At 37.0% G+C, this 25,362-nt stretch overlaps 1 protein-coding gene across 1 annotated transcript; it reads left to right on the forward strand.

Annotated features, from left to right (window-relative positions):
• Positions 1–1,257: 1,257 nt before the first annotated feature.
• Positions 1,258–21,168, forward strand: TMEM182 (transmembrane protein 182). Its single transcript, XM_021538323.3, has 5 exons — positions 1,258–1,574; positions 2,014–2,113; positions 3,517–3,615; positions 12,093–12,230; positions 20,070–21,168. The coding sequence occupies exons 1-5, from the start codon at positions 1,434–1,436 to the stop codon at positions 20,291–20,293; spliced, it is 702 nt and encodes a 233-aa protein (XP_021393998.1). The 5' UTR covers positions 1,258–1,433; the 3' UTR covers positions 20,294–21,168.
• The last annotated feature ends 4,194 nt before the right edge of the window (positions 21,169–25,362 follow it).

The raw sequence follows: 25,362 nt of genomic DNA on the forward strand, positions 1-25,362 counted from the left end.
GCAAAAACGGCCACAAAATATTAGGTGTGCTTGTGTATGAAATTACTATAGTATCAGGTTTGAATAAAATATGATTAATAACAAATGTGATGTTGGGCAGATTGTGTAGTGGTATAAAACCACTGAGGACACAAGACCAGTTCATCTGTGTAGAAATGAAGGGAGGTGGTAGAAACTGTGTTTTCCTTGCTGTCCTCAAGCATGCTGTTGCACTGTCCAAACCAATACTGGCATATTGAAAGCAGGAGACCCTCTGGAGTCCAAAGTTTATTGCCATAAAATGTTGTGACAAGTGTTTTCTGGAGTAAACTGGTTTAATTTTTCTCTTGAGCCCAGCAATTCCCAGTATGCAATATCAATGGAAAATTCTACTCTGGTGATAAATAATTCCAATGAAATTTTATTGGGTAAGGACTGTAGGATCTGGTGCATGTTGTATAAACTCTATACATTTCTATAGGAGCATTCCCTGTAAGCCATGAGAAATGAATGGGAAGGCCTGCTTGGCATAAAATGAAGTTGTTGAAAAAGCTTTTTTCTTGTACAGTGAGTGTGTGTAATTTAAATGTTTTACTTCATCACTTTCCAAACAGTCAGAGCATGTTCTTGGGAAAGTGACTTCTTGTATTAAAAAGGTTGAAGTTTTTTATCAGGTGCTTGAAGGAATTTTTAACTGCATAAAGTTTTGATCTATGCAAAAAAAAAAAAAAGTGTCTGAATAAATAAAGCATTTAGGTGTTTTTGTGTTTAGTATTGCTAAAGTTATTACTTTAAAGATAGGATGTACATTTTTAGATTACTGTATTTTTATTATATAGGGCTTTTCAGAGGCATCCCTTAATTTTGGCTACCATATTTTAAAATTCTATAAAAAATCCTCAGCCTTCTTTTTGTAATATGACTTATAGTAACTTCTTTGTTGGTGTTTCCTTGCCTGCTTGCAGCTAAGGAAACATTCACCACCAGGCCTGAACTTTGGAAGTCCTTGCTAGTACGGCGTGCTCTGTAACACTGCTCACGTAGATGGACAGATCCATTGCAACTCCATCTCCACTGGTGTTGATGCACCAGCTGCAATAATATTTCAAGTCAATCCCTCATTAGTTGAGGAAGGTCAGCTATTTCTGACTGGCCTCGCCCGGACAGCGAAACAGAGCAAAGCTCTGCCATCAGTGTCCTAAAATAGAAGGCCCTTTTCATCTGTCAGACTTGAGTCAGCCACATGGAACACAAATTTGGAGGCACAAATCGACTTACAGGGCATTGGGAAGAAGGGCACAGGCAGAAAGTCAAGTGAAGAGAAACTTCTTTAGATATGAGCTGTATTCTCCAAACAGTTTTTTAGTTATTTTCACAATAATTTCTTTTAAATTTATTTTACTGCTAACCTTTTAAGTAATTAAGGTGTTTTTTTCCCCCTAATAACTTCAATAATGAAACTGAGTGTGGGGATATTTTTTGGAGGCTTCTTTGCAGCTCTGGGGGTTTTGCTTTTTTTGGTGGCATTTGGAACTGATTATTGGCTTCTTGCTACAGAAATAGGAACTTGTTCAGAAGCACCTGAAGGTGCTGGGGTTAGTATGAACTTTTTATTTATAATGAGAATTATATATGTAGAATCCTCGGATGTGTTTATTTTCTAAGAATTTACTTCTATATAGACTTTTGAATATACTAATTTTGTTTATTTTTCTAAAACTTTAATTCTGTATATAGTTTTGAATATACTCATTTTGACCTTCTGGAGGCTTACAAGCCTGCCTGAAAACCTCTTATAATCATTTGTAATCAGCTCTAAAATGAATTTTTATTTTCTGATACTGCTTTTGAAATATGATATTATTTCAAAAGAATAATGACTGTTTATAAATGCTATAGCTGACCTAAATTCAGACAGGTTGTGTGTCATTATGATGGCAATGTTTTTTTTACCTAAACATCTAACTGAACTTAATTCTTTCAACAGTTCAAAAGTTGTATGATAATGGCTTTCTTGTTTTCCTTCCTCTGTAGGGAGAGAAGGCCACTTTCCATCATGAAGGTTTTTTCTGGAGGTGCTGGTTTAGTGGAAATGTAGGAGATAATAATGGCAGCATGTGGAATTTTTGGTATAGTAAGTAATTTTTTCCTTTTACATTATCTATAGTAGTTTGTTCTCAAAATTGTTGGGATTTGGTGTGTTTTTTGTTTTTCTTTGTGTCTTAAGAATCATTAGATTTCATATGGCTTCTTTGGGGATCAGGTTCTTCAGCTACCCTAAAATAAATTCTTGACACACACTTTTGTAATATATAGGAAACAAAATTATACAAGTTTAGCAATCAGATTACACTATGATTGTTATGGATGTCCTGTTAACCTGAGTCCATTCTTAGCTACAAAGTCTTTTACCACAGCTCTGTACCACAGTGACACAGCTCTGTAACTTTCCAAAACTGTAAAACAGTTGGTTTATTTCTATTAAGTAGGGGAAAAGAGCTTAGTGGTTGGCCTGGTCCATGAATTTTTGCTTGTGGAATTTCTCCATCTGTTCTTAACTGACTACAAGTGGGTTAAGAAGGGAATGGGAACTCCACAGTGAAAATGGTGTAGGACACACCATCTCCAGAAGAGTTTCTTTATTACATTTACAGATGACCAGTTGCTTTCTTTCACTACACCCAGGGTTCTAAGATAGATAGAATTACAAGATCAGATAGTATTTTACAACCAAGATCTCCCATTTAGAAGTCAAGCAAAACTTGAAATCTCCAGTCTTTGACACTCCCTCTGAGGTAGGGAGCTACCTCACCGTATTGCAAGATTTCCATAATCTTTGTGAAAAGCAGGTGCCATCATACAAGTTTGACATCAATTTTGCTAAATATATTGCTTTGTATTGGGTGGAAAATGTGAGATCCACTGTAGTTGTTATTAATGTGGAAAATTATGTGGTCAGGAATCTGAAACTTAGATGGGGTTTAAGTTATAGTCAACTTTTGTCTTTTGCAAGGAAGAAGTTTATATTTTTAGAAGTATTTAGTATAAAGGGTAAAATTATCCTTTTCTGGAGGATATTAATTCCATAGACTAGACTCTTACTCGTGGCCATTGTAAATGCTCTGAAGATGTTTGATAGTCTCATTGTTCTTTCACAAAAGAAAAAGTAATTGCCTGGATTTTGTTTGTTTGGTTGTTTTTTTCTGCACATGTAATAATGAGAACATAATTAGCCCTCAAATGAGAAAGGTATGTATGCATACAGAGGCATACATATGCATCACATATAAATTGCAGTGTGCTTTCAGCAGGGCTCGTTTATTGTCCCAGAGTACAAATCTGTATTGCTCCTTAAGGAATATTCTTGTTTGGATAACAAGGCTTGTATCTCTTACTAAACCAAATTCACTGTAAGCTATTGCCTAGGAAAGGACCTGAAATCTTGACCTATGAAGCTCAGTTTGCCCATTTGAAGAACAGGCACCCATTATTTTTATGGCAATAAAATATTAATCTTTAGCTTTCTTTCATTTTTAGCCAACCAGTCACCTTCTAAGAATTGTACGCATGCTTACCTGTCCCCATTTCCTCTTCTCCGTGATGAACACAACTCCACCTCCTATGACTCTGCAATCAGTAAGTATTGTTTGGTGCAAATGAATACAATGCCCATAGTTTCAAGAAAGCAATTTGGATGCTTCAAAATAAACAGCCTTATCACTCCACAGAGTTTAATTAACAGAATTTTGGAATTTCATATTTCTCATAATTTTACAACATGCATATTTAAGCCACTGTTTAACAAAACACATAAATAGTTGTTAGCTTTAAGGATGATGGCAGAATAGAGGTAATTTCTGGGGAAAAAGAAAGACATTTCCTTTTTAGTGCTTTTTTTTTTCTCCAGCGTAGTAATTATCTTCCTTGGGCTGCATGCATTAAACAAGTATTTCTTGTCATATATTTCAATAAAACTGTGATTGGTTGGAATTTTTTGTTTTGTTTTGGTATTTTTGTTTTTGTTTTTGTTAAATAAATAAACATATTTGGAAGTCTACTGCATTTTTACTTTATGAGGAAGGAGAAGCAGATATTATTTAACTGACTCAGATATACTTCACTGAGAAACACTTGTACTGTAACAGAGATACATATAAGTATCATAGACTTGTGAAAGATAAACATTAATAGAAAACTTTATGTTTGAATAGTACCTAGAAAGCTCTGTCTTTACAACACTGAGGAATGACTTAAAAATGTCAGGAACATTCAATCATATTAAGAGCTTTAAGCAAACATATTTGAAGTAAATAACTTCTGATACCTATTTCTCATGACTTTTTAAACAACCTGTGATATGTGCGTGCTACATGTCTCTGAGCTTGCTGACTAAGGGACTTAAATGATCCCTTCCTGTCCTGAAGCTGTAATTATGCTTTTGCTAACCTTGAAGTGTCTTTAGAATCCAATTTTTATGCTGCAGACATGAAAAAAAAAAAACAAACTAGAATTATAATTGTTCTGTTAATCTTTAGAAATTATGAACTGTTTGTCCAGGAAGAATTCAGTCCTCACCATTCAGAGATCTAATCTGTAACTTCACAGCACATCTAGAACAGTTTATCTTTCCATTTGTAAGTGACAGAGTCATCAGCTCCTAATAGCCTAGACAGAGTTTGTATTCCACCGTTCACTCATACATTCACAAAGGTTCCTCAAATTATATTGCATGATTACATAGAAGTGGACAAACACAGAAAAAGAAAAAGAGAATGAATATCATCAAAAATTTAATTAATTTTAGTTAATGTTTGCCAAAAGGACCACTGCTCAAATATAATTTTCCTATCTATATTTCATATTAGGAGATTAAAAGTAGGCAGAACTGTACTATAGATGCTGGCCCAGGCAGAGTATATTCAGAGCCATTCCTGCTATATAAATAGATACAGTTGGATTGCTTTTGAGCTCATTAAAACTGAAGATGGTTTGGGGTTTTTTATGCCTACATTTCATTTTCAGCATCCAAGCTGAGTTATTTATTAGAACAGTTATGATTGTTCAAGAGTCTTTCACAACTTTTTATGAAGAAAGTTATGTCATAATCTCTTCTGTTAGTTCAAAACTTGTTTCTCCTTTAGTCTAATTTGACAATCCTGCCCATGATATCTGGCAAACAGGTTTTAAAAACCTTGCTTCAACTGCACTTGCTAAATTAAGAAATACTAGAAGCTTATCCTCTTCTTCTTGACTCCCAGTGCAGGAAGTGGTTTGCTATAAAGCCAGTGGCAAAAGGCTCCAGTTTGTTTTCATGAAGAACAAGATTTAATTTATGATTTGTATATCCAGTTGTCTGCATCTAATACTTTGCACCAGCAAAGCATAGAATAAAAGGGCATTACCAAAAATTTGAGGTTATTGTCCCCTTTTTTGGTTCTGCTATTGTTTCTTACAATTTTTGTGGCACAGAACTTTCTCGACATATTCTCTTTTGGGGATGATAAAAAGCCCAAATCTCTTCCCTAAGTTTATAACTGTATTTTTAGTGAGTCAATCAAGTTCTATTTTAAGAAAATATAACAAGATAACAAGAATTTTTCTGTCACATTCATTTGCTCTTTCATAGACAAAGAAACAACTGAATAAAGAGCTTTAAACTTCCTTAGAAAAATCAAACATGTATACAACACATTTTCTAAAAATCTCTTTCCATTCAGAGCACTATTAGTTACTGAACAAGTACAGGCATGTGACTTTTTTACATAGTATTTGTCTTAAGAGACATTTGGATCTTAGCAGAGGAATTTGAATTTAATTTTAGTCCCTTCTGCAGTCACTTGTGTGAAGACACAAGTGTGGTTTGTTGGAGTGCCGTGTCACCATCCAGCTAGAAAAGCTCAGACAAAGATAAGTTGCTTGAGGAACATGAAATCTCTGATGCTTTTTGAGTGCAGTGTCTGGACCAAGTTCTCTGTTGATATAACTCCTTTGGTTTTAGTAGGAATTTGGCTCAGAGCTTTTCTGGGCCAGAATTCAAAACAGGTTCACCTATGCTCTCTTAGTTTATTTACATCTCTTTGTATGTTGGGTTTGCATTTGTGTTATAGTTCCCAAAAGTCTTAAAGCACTGAGATGGGGAGCTCTAGTGTTTCAGTCTGCCTTGCAAAACTTTAGACCAAAGGCTGGGTCCACTCTGATGTACAAACCTAAACTATAAGCTCTTGGTGTCAAGGACTACAGCCTTAGATGGAAATGTAAAAACAGAAAAACTTATGGGCTACTTATATTGGAGGTTTGAATGCATGCTTTATTGTATCAGATATCTTTTACTCATTACTAGATGCATGACCAGCTTCACAGAGTTAGATAGCACTGCTTTGAAATTGCAGTTTGCTATATCTTTTAATCATGGTTATAATGTTTCTGTGCATTCATTGGTTTTGTTAAATAGTCTTAACAGAGTGGGGAGGACTTCCTGTAGCTGTAGTGTAAGGTATCATCAAAAGCTGTGTGATCCATCATTTATGGTTAATGTACTTTAAGAAATTCGTATAATTTATCTTAACCTAAAACAGATTTTAAATGACCTCAGAGGAAGCCTGACTCTAGTGACTTTCTGTGATGGTACAGAGGTTTAGAGTGACGACTTTTAATAGTATGCAGCTCTTAAGTCGACTTAGCGCCTCATTGTGCTGCTAGCAGATTCATTTTTATGATGATTCCCATATATAAGTGTAATAAACTACAACCTAGGAATAAAAAAAAAAATAAATTAGACCGTGCAATAGAAATACTACAGCAGCAACCTATATATTTTAAAATAGACATATTATTGCATAATCATAAAAAGATTAGGTACCCCATCAGGCTATTCAGAACGCATAGTACTATAGTATTTTTAATATTAATTCACTGCTAGCTATATTCACGCATTCATTAAGTTACTTAACACTGATGTTCAAAGGGCTATCACCCTTTCCTAAAGTTCTTTTACTATAGGGCAATACTAAGCCTGTTTTTGAAAAATGTACAAAGTTCTTATACATGGAAATAGTCCCATTGGCTATAGTGAATTTTTTTCTAAGAAGAAGAAGTGAAAAATATAACACTTAGTCACTAATTCATTATTTTTATTTTTGAGGGGATTTTTTTCAACTTAATTTAGAAAGAACAATAGTGCCCTAACTGTTGTAAATCACCCCAACATCTTTTGAAGCTGTAGTGGAAGTATTTTAATGGGGCAGCACTGACACAGTAGTTTAATACTCTGATTGGTAGCTGCCAGTATTTTTTCCCTGACTATTAATTCTTATTTTGTCCAGTACTGTGGTATTTCTATTGCATGGGCACATTACCAGGATTTGAAGTAATGCCTGATGGATTATACACAATGTTTATAGAACAGAAGCAAAAATCTGATTCAGCAACTGTTAAATCTAAAATGGTGAGATCAAATTTATTGGCAGGTTTGTTAATGGGTTGAAATTAACCTAAAGTAATCTGGAAAATATCAGCCATGAAATCTGAAAATAGAAGTTGTACAAGTGAAATGTTAGCAGTAGTCTATTTCTAGGGGGGAAATAGAAGTCTATTTCTAGGGGAGAAAAATGCTCTTATGTAATAGTCATATAATTGCCCATGAGAGATTGTAATACAGTACATTTATAAGTGGGATCTCTGTAGTCCCCCAAGCAGCTATAAAGTAAGAAGCATTTTAAAAAGAAGTGTATCCATCTTGTGAATATTGTATTTGTTTTACTGGTAAAGTTATTTAAAAAAAAATATTACTAAGGGATAGTAAAGGATGCTAAATGATGCTGAAAAAAATCTTGCAAGGTTTATTGTGTTGCCAGGTGTGTCTCCTGTGCTGCTGCTGAGATAGTGATTTCATTTACACTTGTTTATCTGCAGAGAAGATGCTCCTGGTTGAGAGCAGTTCAGGCACTTTGCCTTTCACTGTACTGGCACTGTGTGTAGCAAAGCTCTTGTTAAAAGCATTTCAATATCTCTTATTAAATAGGGAGGTAAAAAACCCACACATTCTAAAATACAATCCACTGTCAGATCACAGGAAATGTTCCCTTTTGGTTGTGAGCTTGTCCATGATAGTTCAAGGAAACTTTTCCAAGTCATTTTGCCTACCCCTGGAAATTTTTATGTGGGATTGTACTAACACGTTTCAAAAGGCTTTTCATCCTTATAGTGCTTAATAATTCATATTGATATTAAATTTAAGATTAAGTAGCTGGGGTTTTTATGGTAGACCACAGTACTTGTATGGACTGATGGCTGGGTTTTAAAAACACTTTGAGTCATCAAGGGCAGTGAAATACTTGGAATGCTTTCATGGTGCTGATGCTAACATCTCTAATAGTAGAAAGGTGTTGCTTTGTGACATTAGCTAGGCTGTTCCTGACTAACTGTTATGGAGCTCCAGATGTGTCCATGACTGCTACACAAGTGTGTGTTGTAGGTGACACAGCTCTGAAACTTTTAAAATTTATTATTGCTTCTCTTTCATTTCATGTATCAGTAACATCTTAAAATATGAATCTGTAACTTCAGTTTGTAATCAATGCTAAGATCCACTATACTAGAAAAGAAGGCTTTTGGTAATTTTCACCCATTTCTCCAAAATTTGGGACCTTGCACAGACCCAGATACTCTTAGTTTTCAAATAATGTAAAAGTCTCTGGAAGGACCTAAATTAGGATCTTTAGAAGAAAAACAAGTAGCAAGGGAAAAATATGGATCACAATTTTGGAGGAATATAATGTTCCTATATAGGCCCCATGGTGCAGTTGTGTGTACTCCTATTTTCCACTAAGTCTTTTTTATTTTTAGGCCTGCCTGTCATTTTCTAGGCAAATGTTGTATTCAACAGAGGGGTGGCTTACCAAGATGAGTTACAAAACCTCCTGTTTAGCACTCTTGCAACATAGAGCAATGTTATCTAAGATTTTAACACTGCAGATATGTTTACTTTGCACTCTACAATAGTGCTTGTACTTTATTTCCTCTGTTGTAGGAAAAAACTTGGACTAATGCATGTATTTTAGGAGGATAACTCTAACGTATCTGTAAAGTATCTGGAAGAGACAAGGGTACTCCTTTTCATCTGGACCAGAACATGGGCTATCCTATGAAATACCTCAGTGAGACTTGAAATTGTGCAAATTTCTGTGAACACTTTGTATAGATACACTTTGTATGGGTTCACTGAACCATTATTTCTTGAAACAGACTGTTTGGATCACAGTTTTCATGGGATGTAAAGAAGAGTATTGTCTTTAAAGCTGCATCTTCTGTTGCATTTTATCTATCATTGTGTGTCTCAACCTCAGAGCAGCAAAGTCTTTGACTTGAGAAGTAATTTCATTCTTAGGAAGATTTAATTTTAGCCAGCTCTTTTGTGTTCATCTGTAGATGACAGCTAAGCTAAATGACAGCTGAGCTGTAATTTTTAATGACTAGCCTGTAGAAACTGATCTTGCCCATCTAGACAGAGATGATGGGAAATGTGATCTAAACAAAAATGATCAGATTATAAAGTAAGTGAAGCCATCTTTGCAGGAAAATTATGACTTTTTAATTCCCTTACAAAAGTAAAAGTCTAAGTGCTCATAGGGTGTTTCCTCAGACCTGTGCCACAAATGAACCAAATTACTTTCTACCATTCAGATTAGGGGGTATAGTATTTTGCTTGAAAAGTCACAGATTTGTGAGCAGACTTTGCACCTATCAACTACAATCTATTTTTTAATTGATGTTTAATGACTGAGTTAGCTTAATAAACAAGCATTAGGATAATCAGACTTATCTATGATTCTTTAGAGTAAATAACTGTTTTGGAGAAATAGAATGGAAGCTTCTGTCAGGGGATAGCTAGGTGAAATCAGTATTTCCTACGTAATGCATAAAATAGTTACAGTGTTGGAGCAGAGAAACAGCTTTTCTCTTTTATAGTTACAGAGAGATTGAAACAAATTTCCATCAGTTACATTTGTACTTCTTTTGTGCTCTAAAAATATTTGTGACCAAATACAGCTTTTCTCATGAAACATGAAAAATGGACTTTAAAGCTTTCTTTATGAAGAGTAGATACTGTGGATGGAAGTTGGTTTTGTAATGCTGGAGAATCTCGTGTCCTCCTCCATTCAGAAAATAGAAATACTGCTCCATGACGTAGGTGAGTGACCATAATAATATACAAGAAAGCTTTTTCAAGGCTCATTTTGGCCAATGTGTCCTATTATGTAGTATGACTTTGAAGTACCTTGGGCTACCCATGTAAAAGAGTTGGGTGGTTATAGATTGATTTAGTGGTATTAGGCTTTAAATGAGGAAGTAATGTCCCATGGACTTGGAGATTGCAATGAAGCTTATCAAAGTAGCCCCTTGAGTAAAATAATATGAAATTGCTTCAGAAACTCAAGACTGAAGGACTTGAGAGATTTACCTTTCTAGGTCTCCATTCATTGTCCATTTGCATTAAGTGAATAATTTGACTATGTGTTTAACTTTAAACAGGTGCCTAAATCCCATAAGAGGTATAGTACTTAAAGCAAAACACACATTAACTGCTTTGCTGAGCCATAGCCTTATTTCTTACCTACTATTCCAATAATTTTTTGTTTATATGAAGTGAAGACTTGGATATGAACCAAACCACAGTTTTAACCCTTCTGCCAGGTACTTTCAGACACATTCATCCTTTTTATGCCCAAATCTGCTGATCAGTGTGGCGGAAAATTATGTCTCTGAATGTTTGCCTGGATTAAAAAGGGTGTTATTTAAAAAGTGTGGCTAATGTAATGTGGTGAGTGTGATCTAGCTAATACATTTACAAGGCTGATGATGTATACTTTAACCTGTGTTAGCTGGTCAAGTTAAAAACCGTAGACTTTTGTAATAAATTAGTGGGAAACACGAGCTACTAATGCCTAGTGTGCCTTCAGATTTCAGATGAGAGTAAAACTGAATTATTACTGAATAGCTGTCTCTAACAAGCTGTATGAATTTGAATCTTTCAGGATGGGAACCAGTATAATAGTTGCTTGGTTGTGTTTTTCCATAACAGTAAGTAGGTGCTGTCAGATGATAAGTGGCAGTTTCTTTTGTGATACACTTTTCCTGACTTGCCAGCTGGCTTATATGCTTTCCCTCAGTTGGGTGGAAATGTTTTTCACTGACTGAATTGTCAGTGCTTCAAGATTTTCAGATCTGGCGATGGAGATCTTTACAACTCATAATTTTACTAATGGGTTGTGTTAATGTACCAATTTTTAAATTCATGGGAGAAATTTATGTCACTCTTGTAGCATTTGTAAAATGATGACTTTGTTAAATGGATGTGCAATTAACCAGCTAAAAACTAATTGTTAGAAAGACTCTTTTGGCCAGAGTATGTCACAAAACTCTCAGCTCATTTATCACCAGCTGCATCCATTAATTCAACACTGCTTGGCACTGCCTAACAGGCTTCTGAAACATCACATTTTAAATTTAATAAAATACAAAAAGCTTTAGAGCAGAAATAGGCTGGTTTAAGACACTGCTTTTTTTCATAAATACAGTTTATAGTTTCTTAGTTTCTCCCTGTTCCTAGCTTAAGTTTCTTTCTGCTGAATATGGCTATATATAAGAAGTATTATCCAGGCGTAAATTGTAAGGAACTTACAGATTGTTATTGGTGATATAGTCTGGACACTAATATGTTGCAGCTCACTGCTTCTTCCACACAATTTTGGTAAAATAATTGTATCCTGTCAGTCCAATCATTTATCCCAAGGAATCACTGCTATAGCTTTGCTGTTCCATTTTCTAAAGAGTGTCAGTTTGGTCAGGTTTCTATCTTACAAGGTATTGCTAAATATTCAGCAGATGGATTTCATTCACAATAACTTGCATGCTATTTTCCATGATCATCAGGTAAGGGCTGACAATCAGACCTATTTTGATTCACATAATATATAATGTATATGCAAAATAGAATTAATGTTACATTTGTTATTAAGGCAAGTGATAAAAGAAGGGGAAAGGAAAATCTTTGTTAGCCAACTTGGATAAGTTCTAAAAAGCATTGTATTTTTTTTTTTTTTCCTTTTCTCTAGTTTATCGAGGTTTCTGGACAGTTCTTATGCTCCTGGGAGTTCTCACCATTGTGGCAGCTAGTTTCCTCATCATCTGTGCAGCTCCTTTTGCCAGTCACATTCTGTACAAAGCAGGAGGAGGCTTTTTCATCATTGCTGGTGGGTATACTGTTTGCTCAGTCAATTATAGAGTAGAAAAGATGAGTTATTTCTTCCATTTCCCTTAACCAAAAATTATATCAATCATGGTTAAAAGAAAGAGAAAGCATGTGCTTCTACCTTTGGCTTGTAGAGTGCCTGTCTTGGACACAGGTTCTTTGCACAGTTATTTAGTCAGGAAGCTATTATAAAAGCTATTTTTGGGTTAAGGTTAAAAAAAACCCCGCATCCAGGACAAACAATGGAATTACATTGCAATTTCAATCTACTTTTTTTAACAGAAAAATAATGCATATGTTGGCTTATAGGATTCTCAAGGGCTTTAGCTAAGAAGGGGGTTTTTGTCCTTTATCAGTGATGCAATAGCTAATTACAGTAGACTCTGATGAAGTTGGGAGACAGAACACATATACATGACCAATACAGGAAAATGCTTTGGATGTGATAGGACTAAACAAAATACTTGTCATGTATGAGTAAGTAGGAATGAAAGATAACAAATAACTGAATTCCCTCCTTCCTCATAAGCCACACATATTGTGGAGTATGCACCCTCTCAGGACTCAGCTGATATGGACAGCTCACTGGCACACTGCTTAACCTTGAAAAGTCTGTGAAGACGTCACACTGGTGTGTAAGATACATAGGATGTAAATGATAGTATGTGCTCCATCTCTGTTCTCCTTGGTTTAAAGCCTGGTGAGAGGCAACCCTGTGAGAACACATTGTGTTACAGGGCAGAGTCACCCGTGTCAGGACCACAAGGCCTGGGCTCTCTTTTTGCTTCTCATACTGACCCCCTGACCTTGCTTACCCGCAGCACCTCTAAGCTCTTCATATGCAGCTAGTGATCATTATTCCTTTCCAAAGGACTCTCAGTAAAGTGTGGGAAGTATTTTATAATATTTCAGTTGAAGAAAATCCTGCATACTTACATTTTATCTCTTGAGAATTACTCCTCCACACTTTTAAAAGACACAAAAATATTCATAGGCTGATGGAGATTCTAAGATATTTCAATACTTTTTGTCACTAATTTGCAGGGCAAAAGCCCATGTGAGTTTTGCTCTTTTTCTGCATTTGTAATGCATGAAAAACCTCAGCTGTCACTAGAAAGTAGCAGATGCTGTTTGAGAGGAAAAGGGCACTTGAAAGATGTAGAACTGACTGGCAGAGGTGCAAAGCAATGCTTGTGTTCTCCACTCTGGGTCAGTTCATCTGCCCTCGTTTAGGTAGGGGAAAGTTAGATCCCCAAGCCTGTGCTAGCCTCCTTTGGTTTTCCTAGGAGGCCTGCAAGAGGCAATAACATTCATTGGCAGTAAAAACAGTAGGTATGTAAGAAGTTCCCCCAGCTGGGGATTCATTTCATACTGAAAGAGGGGCCTAATTGGATCAGATGGATATGCTATAGAGGAACCCTACACCTCTCTTTCCTTTACTAAGAGAATCTAGAGAGACTATTTCTTTAGGTATGTGAAGTTAAGTGAGCTTTATTATCCCAGTGTGTGACCTTGGGTCTGTGTCTTTGCCCCTTTCACCCTTTGTGCCTATAGAGAAAATGTTTCTCAAGGGAAATCCTGATTTTTTTTTCTCTCTCTGTATGTAGCATGTTTCAACTTCAGGACTGTTCTCAATCAGGGCTTTAGAAAAAAGTTATTACCATTTCTGTTGTTGAAAAGCAAGAATCTTTAGTGAAATCCTGCTATAATTTGTCAAAAAAGTGGTGGTGGCAGGAGAATATAAGACCCATTCAAGTTGCTTAAGACAGAGCAAGATAAGATAGCATCTGATGCAGAAGAGGGTCTGCTGTGTCCCTGCTGCCCTGATCCCTTTCTATGTCTGTCTCCTTCAGGATTAGAGAGACTGTTCATTTAACTGCCAGCTAAATCAAAGCAGGGCATGGAAGGGGAGAGTGATAGAAGTGGTGCATATTTATCACCTCTCAAACATGCGATCAGGATGCAGCCATGGTGTGCATCAATTAAACACAGACCTACTGGGAAAATGAAAAGGTGTCATGTGGCTTAGATAAATGTGACTTAGATTTGATGAAGTTAGAGTTCTTCTAAGACAGAAACAAGCAGGTCATTTTGAAGAAAGGAAAAAGGAATTACACACATTGTTTTGAAAGGGCCTGGGTGCTGTTTTAACACAAAATTCAAGTATGTGATATACTGTAGAGCAAAGTGTTCTGAAAAGGAAGTTAGACAAGATGACTGCTCTTCAGAAGTTAGTTAGAAGATCTTCTTAGGAAGAAGAGAAAGTCATTTTCCTACTGACATGTCTTAAAATTAGGTTAGATGAAATAATTTTAATACCTGTTATTGGACGTATCTTTATCCCTCCACAACCTTACCTTACAAATTAGCAGCAGATAAAAGCTCTCTCTCAACCAAAGAGTGCAGCTTGTAGCATGATCTGCTGTGATGTCTTAGGGTTCAGGAAGTAGCTGAAGGTATTGGGAATGAGATTCTTGCCAACTGTTCAGCCCTCTAAGAGCTGTTGTGTATAAGCCAACTGCATAAATTTCTATTGTCAACACTCAGATGGACACCTCACTTTCTCTGTGATAAGGCTGATAAACTTGCCTTTTGGAGGGATCCATTCAAGAAGCCTAAACAGAGATCCCGAGTGACACAAATAAATTTACATTGAAAAGGACCTCTTGTGGCAATCAAGTCTGACATCCCATTTAGAGCAGGTTTGTCTTCAAAGCTCACAGATTTATCCAATCAAGTTTTTAAAATTTATAATAACTGATGTTCCACTGCATCTTTGGGTGCTTGTCCCAGTTTGACCAATTTAATTGGGAGAAATGTCTTCTTTTTTCCTTGTTTTCACCTGATTTGTCCTTGATGTAGTTTGTGGCTATTTCATCTCATCCTGTCAAGTCTGTAGGTCTCTGAAAATCTGTCCCCATCTTTTTTATAATTCCATTTAGAAAAATGAAGACTGGATTCTTCTCTGGACAAAAATTCCCCATCTCAGACTCCACTTGTTCTGCATTCTCCTAACTGTTTTGGTGTTCGTCACCTCAGTTTATCAGTATCTGTTTCATATGGGGACCCCAAACTGGACATAGCTTACCACATATAATACTACAAGTGTTGAATAAAGGGTGATAATAGTATTTTCAAATCTAATTATGGTGTTCTTGCTAATGTAGCTCTGTATGAGGTTAATTTTCATTTTTGCCAGACTTGCTTGAATTCTTGTATATATAAAGGGACCATTCTTTTACTTTAAGGAATTTGTCTATGAGCAACATCAGCTTCTTCTGGGCCCCTTTGCCCTTTAAGGCAGTCTTTGCCCTTCAAGGCAGCCTCTCTTGGGATCTTGGCTACCACTTCTCTGCACAGATTGAAGTGTGTTCTCCTGAGTTCTGGGTCTTTCTGTGTTCCTTCTAGGATATTAACCTTAGCCATTCTGTGGCCATTATAACTACAATTAACACCACCTATCATTTTCCTGACCCATTTTTCCTTAACTGGGAGTAGAAAAACTTTGTAACCTTATTAATTACCTGAGGCCACAGGTGAAAGTACACCTGCAATACCTGTGGGGAAAAGTGAGTATTAGATCAATGATACCACAGTCAATGACTTGAGTCCTGCCTTTGCAGCCTCATCTCCATGTCTGCAACATTAGAGGATGGTCCAAGAGCAGCTACGGTACTGAAAACTGTAAGAAGCCTTAAAGTTGCTTCAAAGATCATAGGAAAAGAAGGGAAAGCTGCCATAAAATGATCTCTTTAGAGCAGCCTTCAATGAAGTCCATAATTACCTTTTGCCTCTTTCTCAGTCCTCTTGTACTGATGCCAATAAGGAATATACCAGGATGTGCACAGACCATTACAGAATCACACCCTGGTGAAGAAGAAAGATTAGAAGTATGACTGCTGCTTCATGCCAAAAGAGTGAAAAAAGATGGTACTTTAATTTGAGATCCTAGATGAGGTCAAAAATCTGTTTTCAGAGACATGTACCTACTCCTGTAACTTTTGCATGGGATCCTCTGCATGTACTTCAGCATAGAATGCAAACTATTATTTTTAAATAAAGGTCACAAGAGGCTAAGGTAGGTGGTAGAATCTCAAATAAGGACAAGAACAGAAAAATACATTTAATGAAAAAATACACACACAGAGAAGTTTTCCTCAAGTGAGATAAAGAGTTCTAAACTTCCAGGCATAAGTAAAAAGCTCACATCATTCTTTCCAGCACCTGTTGTCTTCGTGACTGCATAGTAAAAGATTCATGCCATAAACAGCCATTCACCATTGACAAGTGAAAGGCATTTCTATGTGGGAAGAATCAGTACTAAAGGCCAGCAAACTGCTTCTTGAATTCACAGACATTTCTAAAGGTTCTGTATTCTTTCTCCACTACAATATGCACAAGTATTTGTTTGAAAGAAATTCAAAAGAATTAATGTGAAAGACAGAAAAGAGTGACCTCAGAGAAGTCTGTGTCTTATCACACTGCACAGAGCTGTGTTTCAAACATGTGTGTTTATAAAAAAAACAAAAAATGGAAAAAAAGAAAGAAAAAGGAGTAGGAGGGAAGTATTTATTTGTCTTAATCTCTCTCAGACATATTTCATGTTCTAGGAATAATTTCCCTCATCATTACTGATTCATGCAACTGCTGTTCTATTTTTTATCCACTAAAAGGCAAAGGCAAAAGGATGCCTGCACTCTATGAAAAAGGTCTAAATGCCAAAAATGTGGAAATATGTCATAGCACACACTGTTCTTAAAAATATTTGCTTCAAGAAATTGTGGATTTTTTTTCAGTCTCAGTAATTTTGTCTTGGAGCCTGCCTTTGAGAGTTCATGACATTCACAATGGATTGTCAAAGCAAGATTGCAGGAGCAGATTTCTAAAATAAATATACATTCAGTAACCTGTCTAAGTGCTTAGCTCCCGTGAAGTCCTAACTCTCTGAAAATTAGGCAAAAGGAGTGCTAATGAATGAAATACTCATGGTGGCAACAGGACACTGTCAGTTTTTACTTAGCCTGATTCTATTGTTCAAGATATTTATTGAACATGCTAAGTAATATACCTATTAATTAGTCCCCATTAGCAGGTGATGAGAACCCTTAAATACTCCTTTAGTGCCTTAATTAACGAAGAGGGTTTACATACTCTTCCTTTCTTTTTCTTCCCTTTTAAGGAAGGACATTTATCTCTGCTTGACATATATTTCTTCTCAAAATTTCCATACCCGACAATTTGCCACTCCCAGGTGTAACAGCTTGCTGTGAAATCACACCCGATGGATGATAGTTTCCCTGAAGCTGTTTCACCACTGGCAGCCCTGGCTTTCTATTTTGCACCTACATGGTGTTGATTCTAGTTTAACCACCTAGGTGTTGCTTCAGGGTGCCTGAAAAGCAAGGGGTACCCATTTCTAGATTAAAGCACCTTTGATGCAGTTTTGTTTTAGTGACAGATGTTTTTGACTAACTGCTCTACTTAACTTTGCTTCTACCCAGAATGCCAGAGGGGTTTCCAGATGTGCAAGGCCTGGTTATACTTACCTGCTGCTATAGTAAGGGAATATGCATCACTACTTTTTGTAATTATTATTGTTTTGGACTGAGTTTTCCCCAATGTAGAGATTAAATAGAGGACTAGTTTGAAAATGCATAGGCACAGACAGTTGAAGAGGTAAATTCTTGTGGATTTTGCCAGATTATTAATGTATCTTTCCAAACCTTTGTCTAGAATCTTTTTGTTCAAATTTTGAAACCTTGGACAAAATCCAAATATCTAATAACTCCATTTATGAATTTGTCCCAGAATTTTTCTACTTTTTAAATAAAAAATTACTAGCTCTGTTTTGTTCTAATTTTCCTGTGTTGCCCACATTTACCTGTTATCATTAGATGTTCTGTTATAGGAATCTTCTGCTCAATTTGAATTGTATTTAAAGAGTTTTCAATCTAATTTCTTATTCTTTTTGTCTGGCCCTAAGGCAATCCTTCTCTCTGATTGTTTTAGTGGTTTTATGTTTAATACAAGCACAGTACTATATTCCATCAAAATTGAGTTTTACTTAGGTAAAATACTTTCAAAATTGAATTTATGCCTCTTAGAGTTGAGTGTTGGGTTTTTTCAAACTTTGTTAGGAATTTGAACCTTAGCAAAAAATGTAATCCTGGAAGTATATTTCATAGACATGAAATGTGTCTGCCTCCTTCTTTATTTAGTTTTTCTACTATTATTTCAGCCTTCTAGAAATTGCAGATCCTTTGGGAATGTTTTGATTATGCCTCAGCCCTTTTTTTGTTGGTCTTCAAAAGATAATTTTTATAAGGATTGAGCCATGAGGTCTCACCTGTCAGATGTTCAGGATGTATGTAAATATATTATATTTTGTCCAAAAAGCAGTAGCAGGAAGATCACCAGATCACCAGGTTAAGCTGGTGCATCTAACATGCCTGCATCAAGTGAGTGAGTGAGACAACAGCTGCTCCCTGGTAAATGGGCAGAAAGTGTGGGGAAAGGAGGTTGTGAGGCAGCATCTCAGGTTGGGGATGGGGAAAGGTAGCCATCAAAGGTTACCAGGACATGTGGATATGGAAGCAAATGCCTGTCCATGGGTGCACTTGTGAACAAATATCATCAAGGATGCATTGCAAGTATTTAGCTGGATGGAGAAGAGACCACAAATACCTTTGACTTACAAACTGTAACCTCAAGTTTGGCAGTGAAGTGTTCACAGGACTGTGCACTGAACTGTGTTTTAATGAGGCACCTAAACATTCTGGGATAAAAATGTGATGGGGTGGTGTCACTCAAATATTTGATTGTTGGAATAGATGGTCCTGCTGCTGTAACTCTGCTGTGACAGCTGGAGCTCAGGGAGCAAATGGGTACAGGCTGAAGCATGCAAAAAATTTAGACTCATGCCCTTGGTCCTCCAGCAAATCTTCTGGAGCATCTGTTCTGCAGGCTTGCATTTCTCAAGTGTCCACATTCCTCTAAAGTGAAATGAAATATTAGGAATGCAACTGATACTTTGGAAAGCACTTCTTGTATCTCCTTCTGGTGTATAGTAACAAGGAGATTATCAAAGTTTGTAATAATGTGTGCTCCTATTACTATAATGTATAAACAATTCAAAGGCCTTTCAGAGGAGTGGTTGGGAAAAGGCTGTGAATTATGTGGTGGATTAATTTCAGGAAACTGTTGTATCCAATTTGAGGTTATTACTAATAGCCTGCTTCATAGTTATTATTTAATTATTGTTGGATTTTTTTCCTCTACCAAGAGCTTCTTTTCTAAAGGTGGATGATTTTGAATTAAATATATTTGAATTTTCATGCAAAATATTTGATTACAATACTCTGAAGTTTTGTGTTTCAAATACAGCCGTTTTCATAAGAATAAACAAGCAAAAGCAGAGAGGTGAAGATAATAGAAACATTTCCCATTCCTTTCTATATCTCATCATTAAGACTGATAAATACAATGCCAGAGTTTGGGAAGCAAAAGTACATTTTTTTCCCAGATTGTCCCATTCCATTCCCCCTCCTTCACCCACCTTGACCCCTGAATTCAAAACAGTAAATACCTGCATGAATTTTGTCATCAAAATGTGCCAGAACCAGGTATCACCTTTGTCATGGGAGCATGCTGTTCAGTGCAAATCAGGAGCAAGATGGAGGTAGTGCTAGTTAGAGGAAGCCAAAGGCAAAAATTATCCAGTGGTGGCTGACTGTGCCATGCAGACAGAACCTCAAGCATGGACGGATTTTTAGGTAATAAAGTAAATGCACCCTGCATCTGTCTCACACCCTGTTGTTAAAACCTGGTGTTTCTTTTCCAGGTGTCTTATTTTCGCTGGTAGTCGTGATGTATGTCATCTGGGTCCAGGCCATGGCTGATCTGGAAAGCTACGCAAACATGAAAAAAATGGATTGCCCAGACTTTGCTGTTTATGTACATTATGGCTGGTCATTTATGTTGGCTCCTATTGGAGGATTTTTTGCTTTATTAGCAGGAATGCTGTTCTTGTTGGTAGGGCGTGCCATTTATTTGCACTCAGACTAGTCAACCGCTGCTGAAGGGAATACAGCAATACTTGTGAAACTTTGTGGCAAGTGTAAACTGGAACACAATTTTGTACATTATTACCATTATAGGAAACTTAAATGTGCAGGCAGACTTCTGCAAGTTCTTCTATTACTTGTTTAAGAGTAAGGGACACAAAACTCATTACAGGAAGAAATGACCTTTAGTCCCAAGTAGTTATTTTTAATTCTTTGGAAAGTACACGTGGTTCTTCACATTGTACTATTGGCAGCATTTTTGTAGGTTAACAAACAGAAAAAGACAAAATTTTTCTGCAAGTAAAACATGAACATGAATTGTCTCAAATCAACATTTTGTACATTTATCTTTTAGCATTTACACTGTTCTTCTGTTTGTAGAGAATGGCACAAGGTAGATGAGAAGGCAAACATTCAAACACAGTAATTCCATCTACCTTCTCTCCTGTTTTCCACTACTTGCCTTAGCTTTAATAGCAGCAAACATGTCTGCACTTTATAAAAATAGAGTCCAGTTGTTTATGCAGCATCCATAGGAAGAGGATGAGAGAGAAGAAAATTGCCATAAATGTGTAAAAGCTTAACTTTCTATTACCCATTTCTCTTTTCTGTATGCATCTGAAAGCTGTATACTTCTGTATTCTGAAATCCATGTGTTGCATGATTCTGTAAGCCAAAATGCCATAGTAGAATCACTATCTGAATTTATGCCAAAATTGTATTTTGAATTATAGCATTGATATTTTAATTAAGTTTTAACCCTTTTATTTTTCAGTGGAACAACTGTCTCCTCTAAAAAAATATTTTCATGGTTGTGTAAGATTAATTTTTTATTACAAAAGGTTTATTATCAAGAAAATATTTAGGACATGAAAATGTGTGTCTTGTGCAATCTTCATTTTCCCATATGTTAAAAATCTGCATTATAGACCAAGTCCAACTTGCCTACTAGGCTTGTTAGGGAAAGCAATGAGCCTAGCTAAGACAGCCAGGGAGATGGATTTGGTACTGCATTGTAGGAATGGCTGGTTCTGTGTGTGTGTGTGCGTGCACATCTGTGTGGAAGATGGGGTAAAGATGAGACTGTATACATGGTATGGAAAAGATGGGGTTGAGTTTTAACAATGGGGAAACTTTGTCTGGCATTGGGCCCAAATAGAAATTAAATCCATCTGAGTGTGTGCTGGTTTTCACTTTGTAACTCAATGCAGAATAGTTTGGGGCTGATGGGGAAAAGTAAAGGTTGCATGTCGGCTTGTTCTTGTTCATAATGCTTAATTCCACAGCTGTTATGAATACTGAAAGCATTGCTAAAAGGCAGGAAAGGAATGCCCACAGAGAAGATGTGGTGAGCCAGATTGGATGTTATTCCATTTTGGGAGGTTTTGTGATTGGAAGCTTTCCAGCCTTTCCTGCTACTTATTTATTTTTCCCTCATCAAGTTTAGTGACATACATTTTAGAACAGGAAGACAACAAGAGTAGGAGGTAGGGAAGCTGGGGCTGTGAGGTTTAGAATAATTACCAATTCGCAAAAATATTTTTATTGGCAAATAACATGGTGTTTTTATTACTGTGTCAGAGAGTATGATGGGTGAATTTTAACCAAGTATTCATAAGCACATATATATATGAACCCCACATAAATGATAGCCATCCGGAGAACATTAGGGTCACACCATAATGCCATTAGTTAGTTAGGAAATGCTAAAATTAACCCTGCTCCCTGCTCGTTGTGCGTATGGTATTATATTCCTGCCCTTAATTACACAATCACATACTGTTTCTCAAATAATACATTCTATTGGTTTACAGTCCTTACAGTACACTCACTGGTAATTGTGAAGGTAAACCCAATAATCAAGAGTTATTGACTATGTACCCCCTCCCAAACCCTGTCTGCTTCTCTGCATGGGAGAGTCCTTCTCCACAAGAGCTTAAGGGGGCAATATGCTTGAGCCACTTTCTTGCAGCTTTTGGAAGCTGGAGGAATTGAGAGGTGCCTCAGAACTGGACCTCTTCCAGCAAACCCAACCATGTGTGCAGCAGCAACTAATAAACTCTGCAAGCATTGAGCCAAAGGCTCCTGTGGTGCCCTTAATTCAGCCCATGTGCACCTTCAGAACTCTCTCAATTTTCAGCTAAATTAGTTACACTTTTGTGTGCAAGATCCTCTCTTGGAGGCAACCCTTTGGGTCAGACTATGGTTGTAATGACCGTCAAGATCCAAGGTATTTCTGAGGATTACCTTGGAAATGTCTGGAAGCCTTTCCAATATTAGTAGAAATTTCTTGAGTCCTTGTAAATTTTTCTCTCAAACTCATACTTTGGCAGTAGTCTGTTGCTCTATCAATTTGCTTTAATTGGACTCCCTCTTAGTGGCAGAACTGAAAGTCAGGTTCCTTCTGAAGTGGTGGGGTTTGTTTGCTCCTTCCAAAACATGTATGTAGGTAAGCACATGATATGTAATAAGTAGTTGCTGCAGACCAAGGAATGGTGTTAAGGGTGGTGGGAGGCATTTCTGGATGGATATTGCTAAAAAGTACAGTTTAACTCTTGTTCTTCTGATTTCTTTGAAGAGTTATGTGCAGGGGAATGGGTTTGTAAGAACCTGGGGAAGATAGGCCAGCTAAGGAGACTTGGTTTGTGGCATTCTTCCAGATATGCTTTTGTCTAGAAAATCCTTGGCAGGGATGCAGGGATTTTCATGAGAGCTGAATAAAATATTGTAAAGAGGATTAAGTACGCTAATCAAAATATTCTGTGAAATTGGTCAAAGAACTCTGTTCCTCACAAATCCATAGGAGTTTGGGAGTTTGGTTGTTTTTCTTTTTTTTTTTCCTTAATAATTTCCTAGCTAGCTTAATAGCCTGTGATCATATTGAAAGAAAATAGATTTATTTTTTAAGTAATGTGTTTGGAAGAGTGAGGAAGAAGAGTAAATAAGAAGCATTTTCTGATTACTTTCAATCTGTAAATCATCCATTTGTCCAGTGCAAACATGGGAAGGACTAGACTGCCCACAAAGGAGGCAGTGTGAAAATAAGGAGAAGGAGGTGAGAAAGGAGGGAGAAAAAGACAGGTGAGTGTCCCTCTGTTGATGCCATCTGCCAGACCTCTGTGCAGCTGTTGTTGATCCCTGGAGGATGCAGCAATGCAATGTGGCAAAGGCAGCTGCGGACAAGACCAGTCAGAAAAGGATTTCCCCCATTTATTATTCTTTTTACTCATTTCGATGGCTGCTGTAGGTTTCACTGTAGCTGGCCTTCATGAAATTTGTGGCTGTTTATTGGCATTTACATTAATGAGGTAAAACAGTGCTCTCCTCTGAGGAAATGCAGAAAAAGGCCTGCTTTATTTCTCTGCAGGGTGCCTATCTGCTGCTGCTGAGACTGTACTCTGTAGTGTGCTAGTAAACTGCTAGTAAAACAGTTGTAGGTACTGTCTATTCCTGCAAAATCCTGGCTGTGAAGTATGTTGTGCTTATTATCTTTTAAGAAGTCATGTTGGACATCTTAAGTGAGCTATTTACCTTCTGATGCAGCAGCTGGCTCTCCTTTGGCTCTCCTGCTCTTATTTGTCCTTTTGGCAGTGTGATTCCCAGGCAGTGAAGGCTAGATAAAATATGTTCACATGAAATTCTGCTGTTAACTTACAGTAAGTCTGAACTGATGCAGCTGAAGTTGGGGGAGACACTGAAATTGAAAACAGAAGTCAGTCATCTATAATCAAAAGTGACAGAAGGGATGAAGATTCGCAAGTACTTACAGCAGTGCTTTTCCCTCTGTGTCTCTCACTCACATTACCAGTTTAAGACCAAGTTGGTCTGTCTTTCCAGTCTTTATGTGCCTTATCTACTCAGGAGACATATTTACAATAGTGGTCAGGGGAGCCATTTGACTTGAAGATAAGAAGGAATGGAAGGCTGGCAGCAAATCCTGTATTAGACATTTCCAAACTGCACCTGATTTTCTCCTGTGTCCCAGAGCCCAGAAGGGCCTCATGGAGTTCTGCAAGGCTTGCCATTTTGCTGTGAGGATAAGGAAAGGGCTTGGAGTACAAATAACCCCATGTTACTTGCAGATCTGTTCCTTATCTGTTCCTAAAATCTGGCAAGAATGCATTGGTACAAACTAGGGAGGTGGGGGGATGGTAGTGGGGCAGGGGGAGTGGGAGGTGGAGAGCGGCTCTGTGCAGGGAAGGTGCCTTTCACACTGAGAGGCAGCCACTCTGTACTAGGTTAAATCAAGGGAACAGTCTCAGTGGTGTTGCTTCACATTTGTCACACTGTTACTCCCCAGCTTGTACCCGGGTACCTTAGGAGATGTTATCTGAAATGACCTGAACATGGTTCAGGTTTTAAACCCGTTAAGAGAAAGAGCTTAAATTACTGCATCTTTGAGTTGGAAGACGTTTAAACCAGAAAGAAACCCAGAAGGATAATGAAAAACGTTCCCCCCTCCTCTTCTATACCACATCAGATTGACTAAAATCCTCTGTTATGTGGCTTTACTTTGAAACAGATCATTCTCGTTGCAACACGTTTAATGCTGCCAGCCACCACATGGTTATTTGGCAGCTATTTAAAGCTCAGATCATATTACTCTGTCGCAGTGCTAGGCACCCATGTTCCAACTGGTATACAACTGATCTAAAGAGAAATCAGCTTCAGGTTTTGTTCTCTGAAATTAAATGTGACGGCATGATCTCTATGATCCTTTCCCCCCTTTTTCTTTCTCTCTCCTTTTTTTTTTTTTTTTTTTTTTAATGCATTATTACTTTTTGGAACAGCATTTTGCTAGCACCACAGGGGAAATTCAGTTAGGTTGTCAGCCTGATATAGTGTATTATCAGACACGTTAGCTTTTTCTCCCTCTTACATTTGCTTAAGAGCTTATAAACCACAGAGAATAAAAAGTGCTAAATAGAATGAAATGACCTGTCAAGGGTAGATATAGTATTTGTGAATGACTTAAAAAAATTCCAGCAGCTTCAAGCACTCCAATCTCACTGACTGACTGTGTTATCTTGAAATTTGGCCTCTTTCTTTATTCCTCCAAGTAAAGCTCTT

Source organism: Lonchura striata, chromosome 1, assembly GCF_050655825.1.
Source record: "Lonchura striata isolate lonStrDom1 chromosome 1, ASM5065582v1, whole genome shotgun sequence".
Lineage (NCBI taxonomy): Eukaryota > Metazoa > Chordata > Aves > Passeriformes > Estrildidae > Lonchura > Lonchura striata.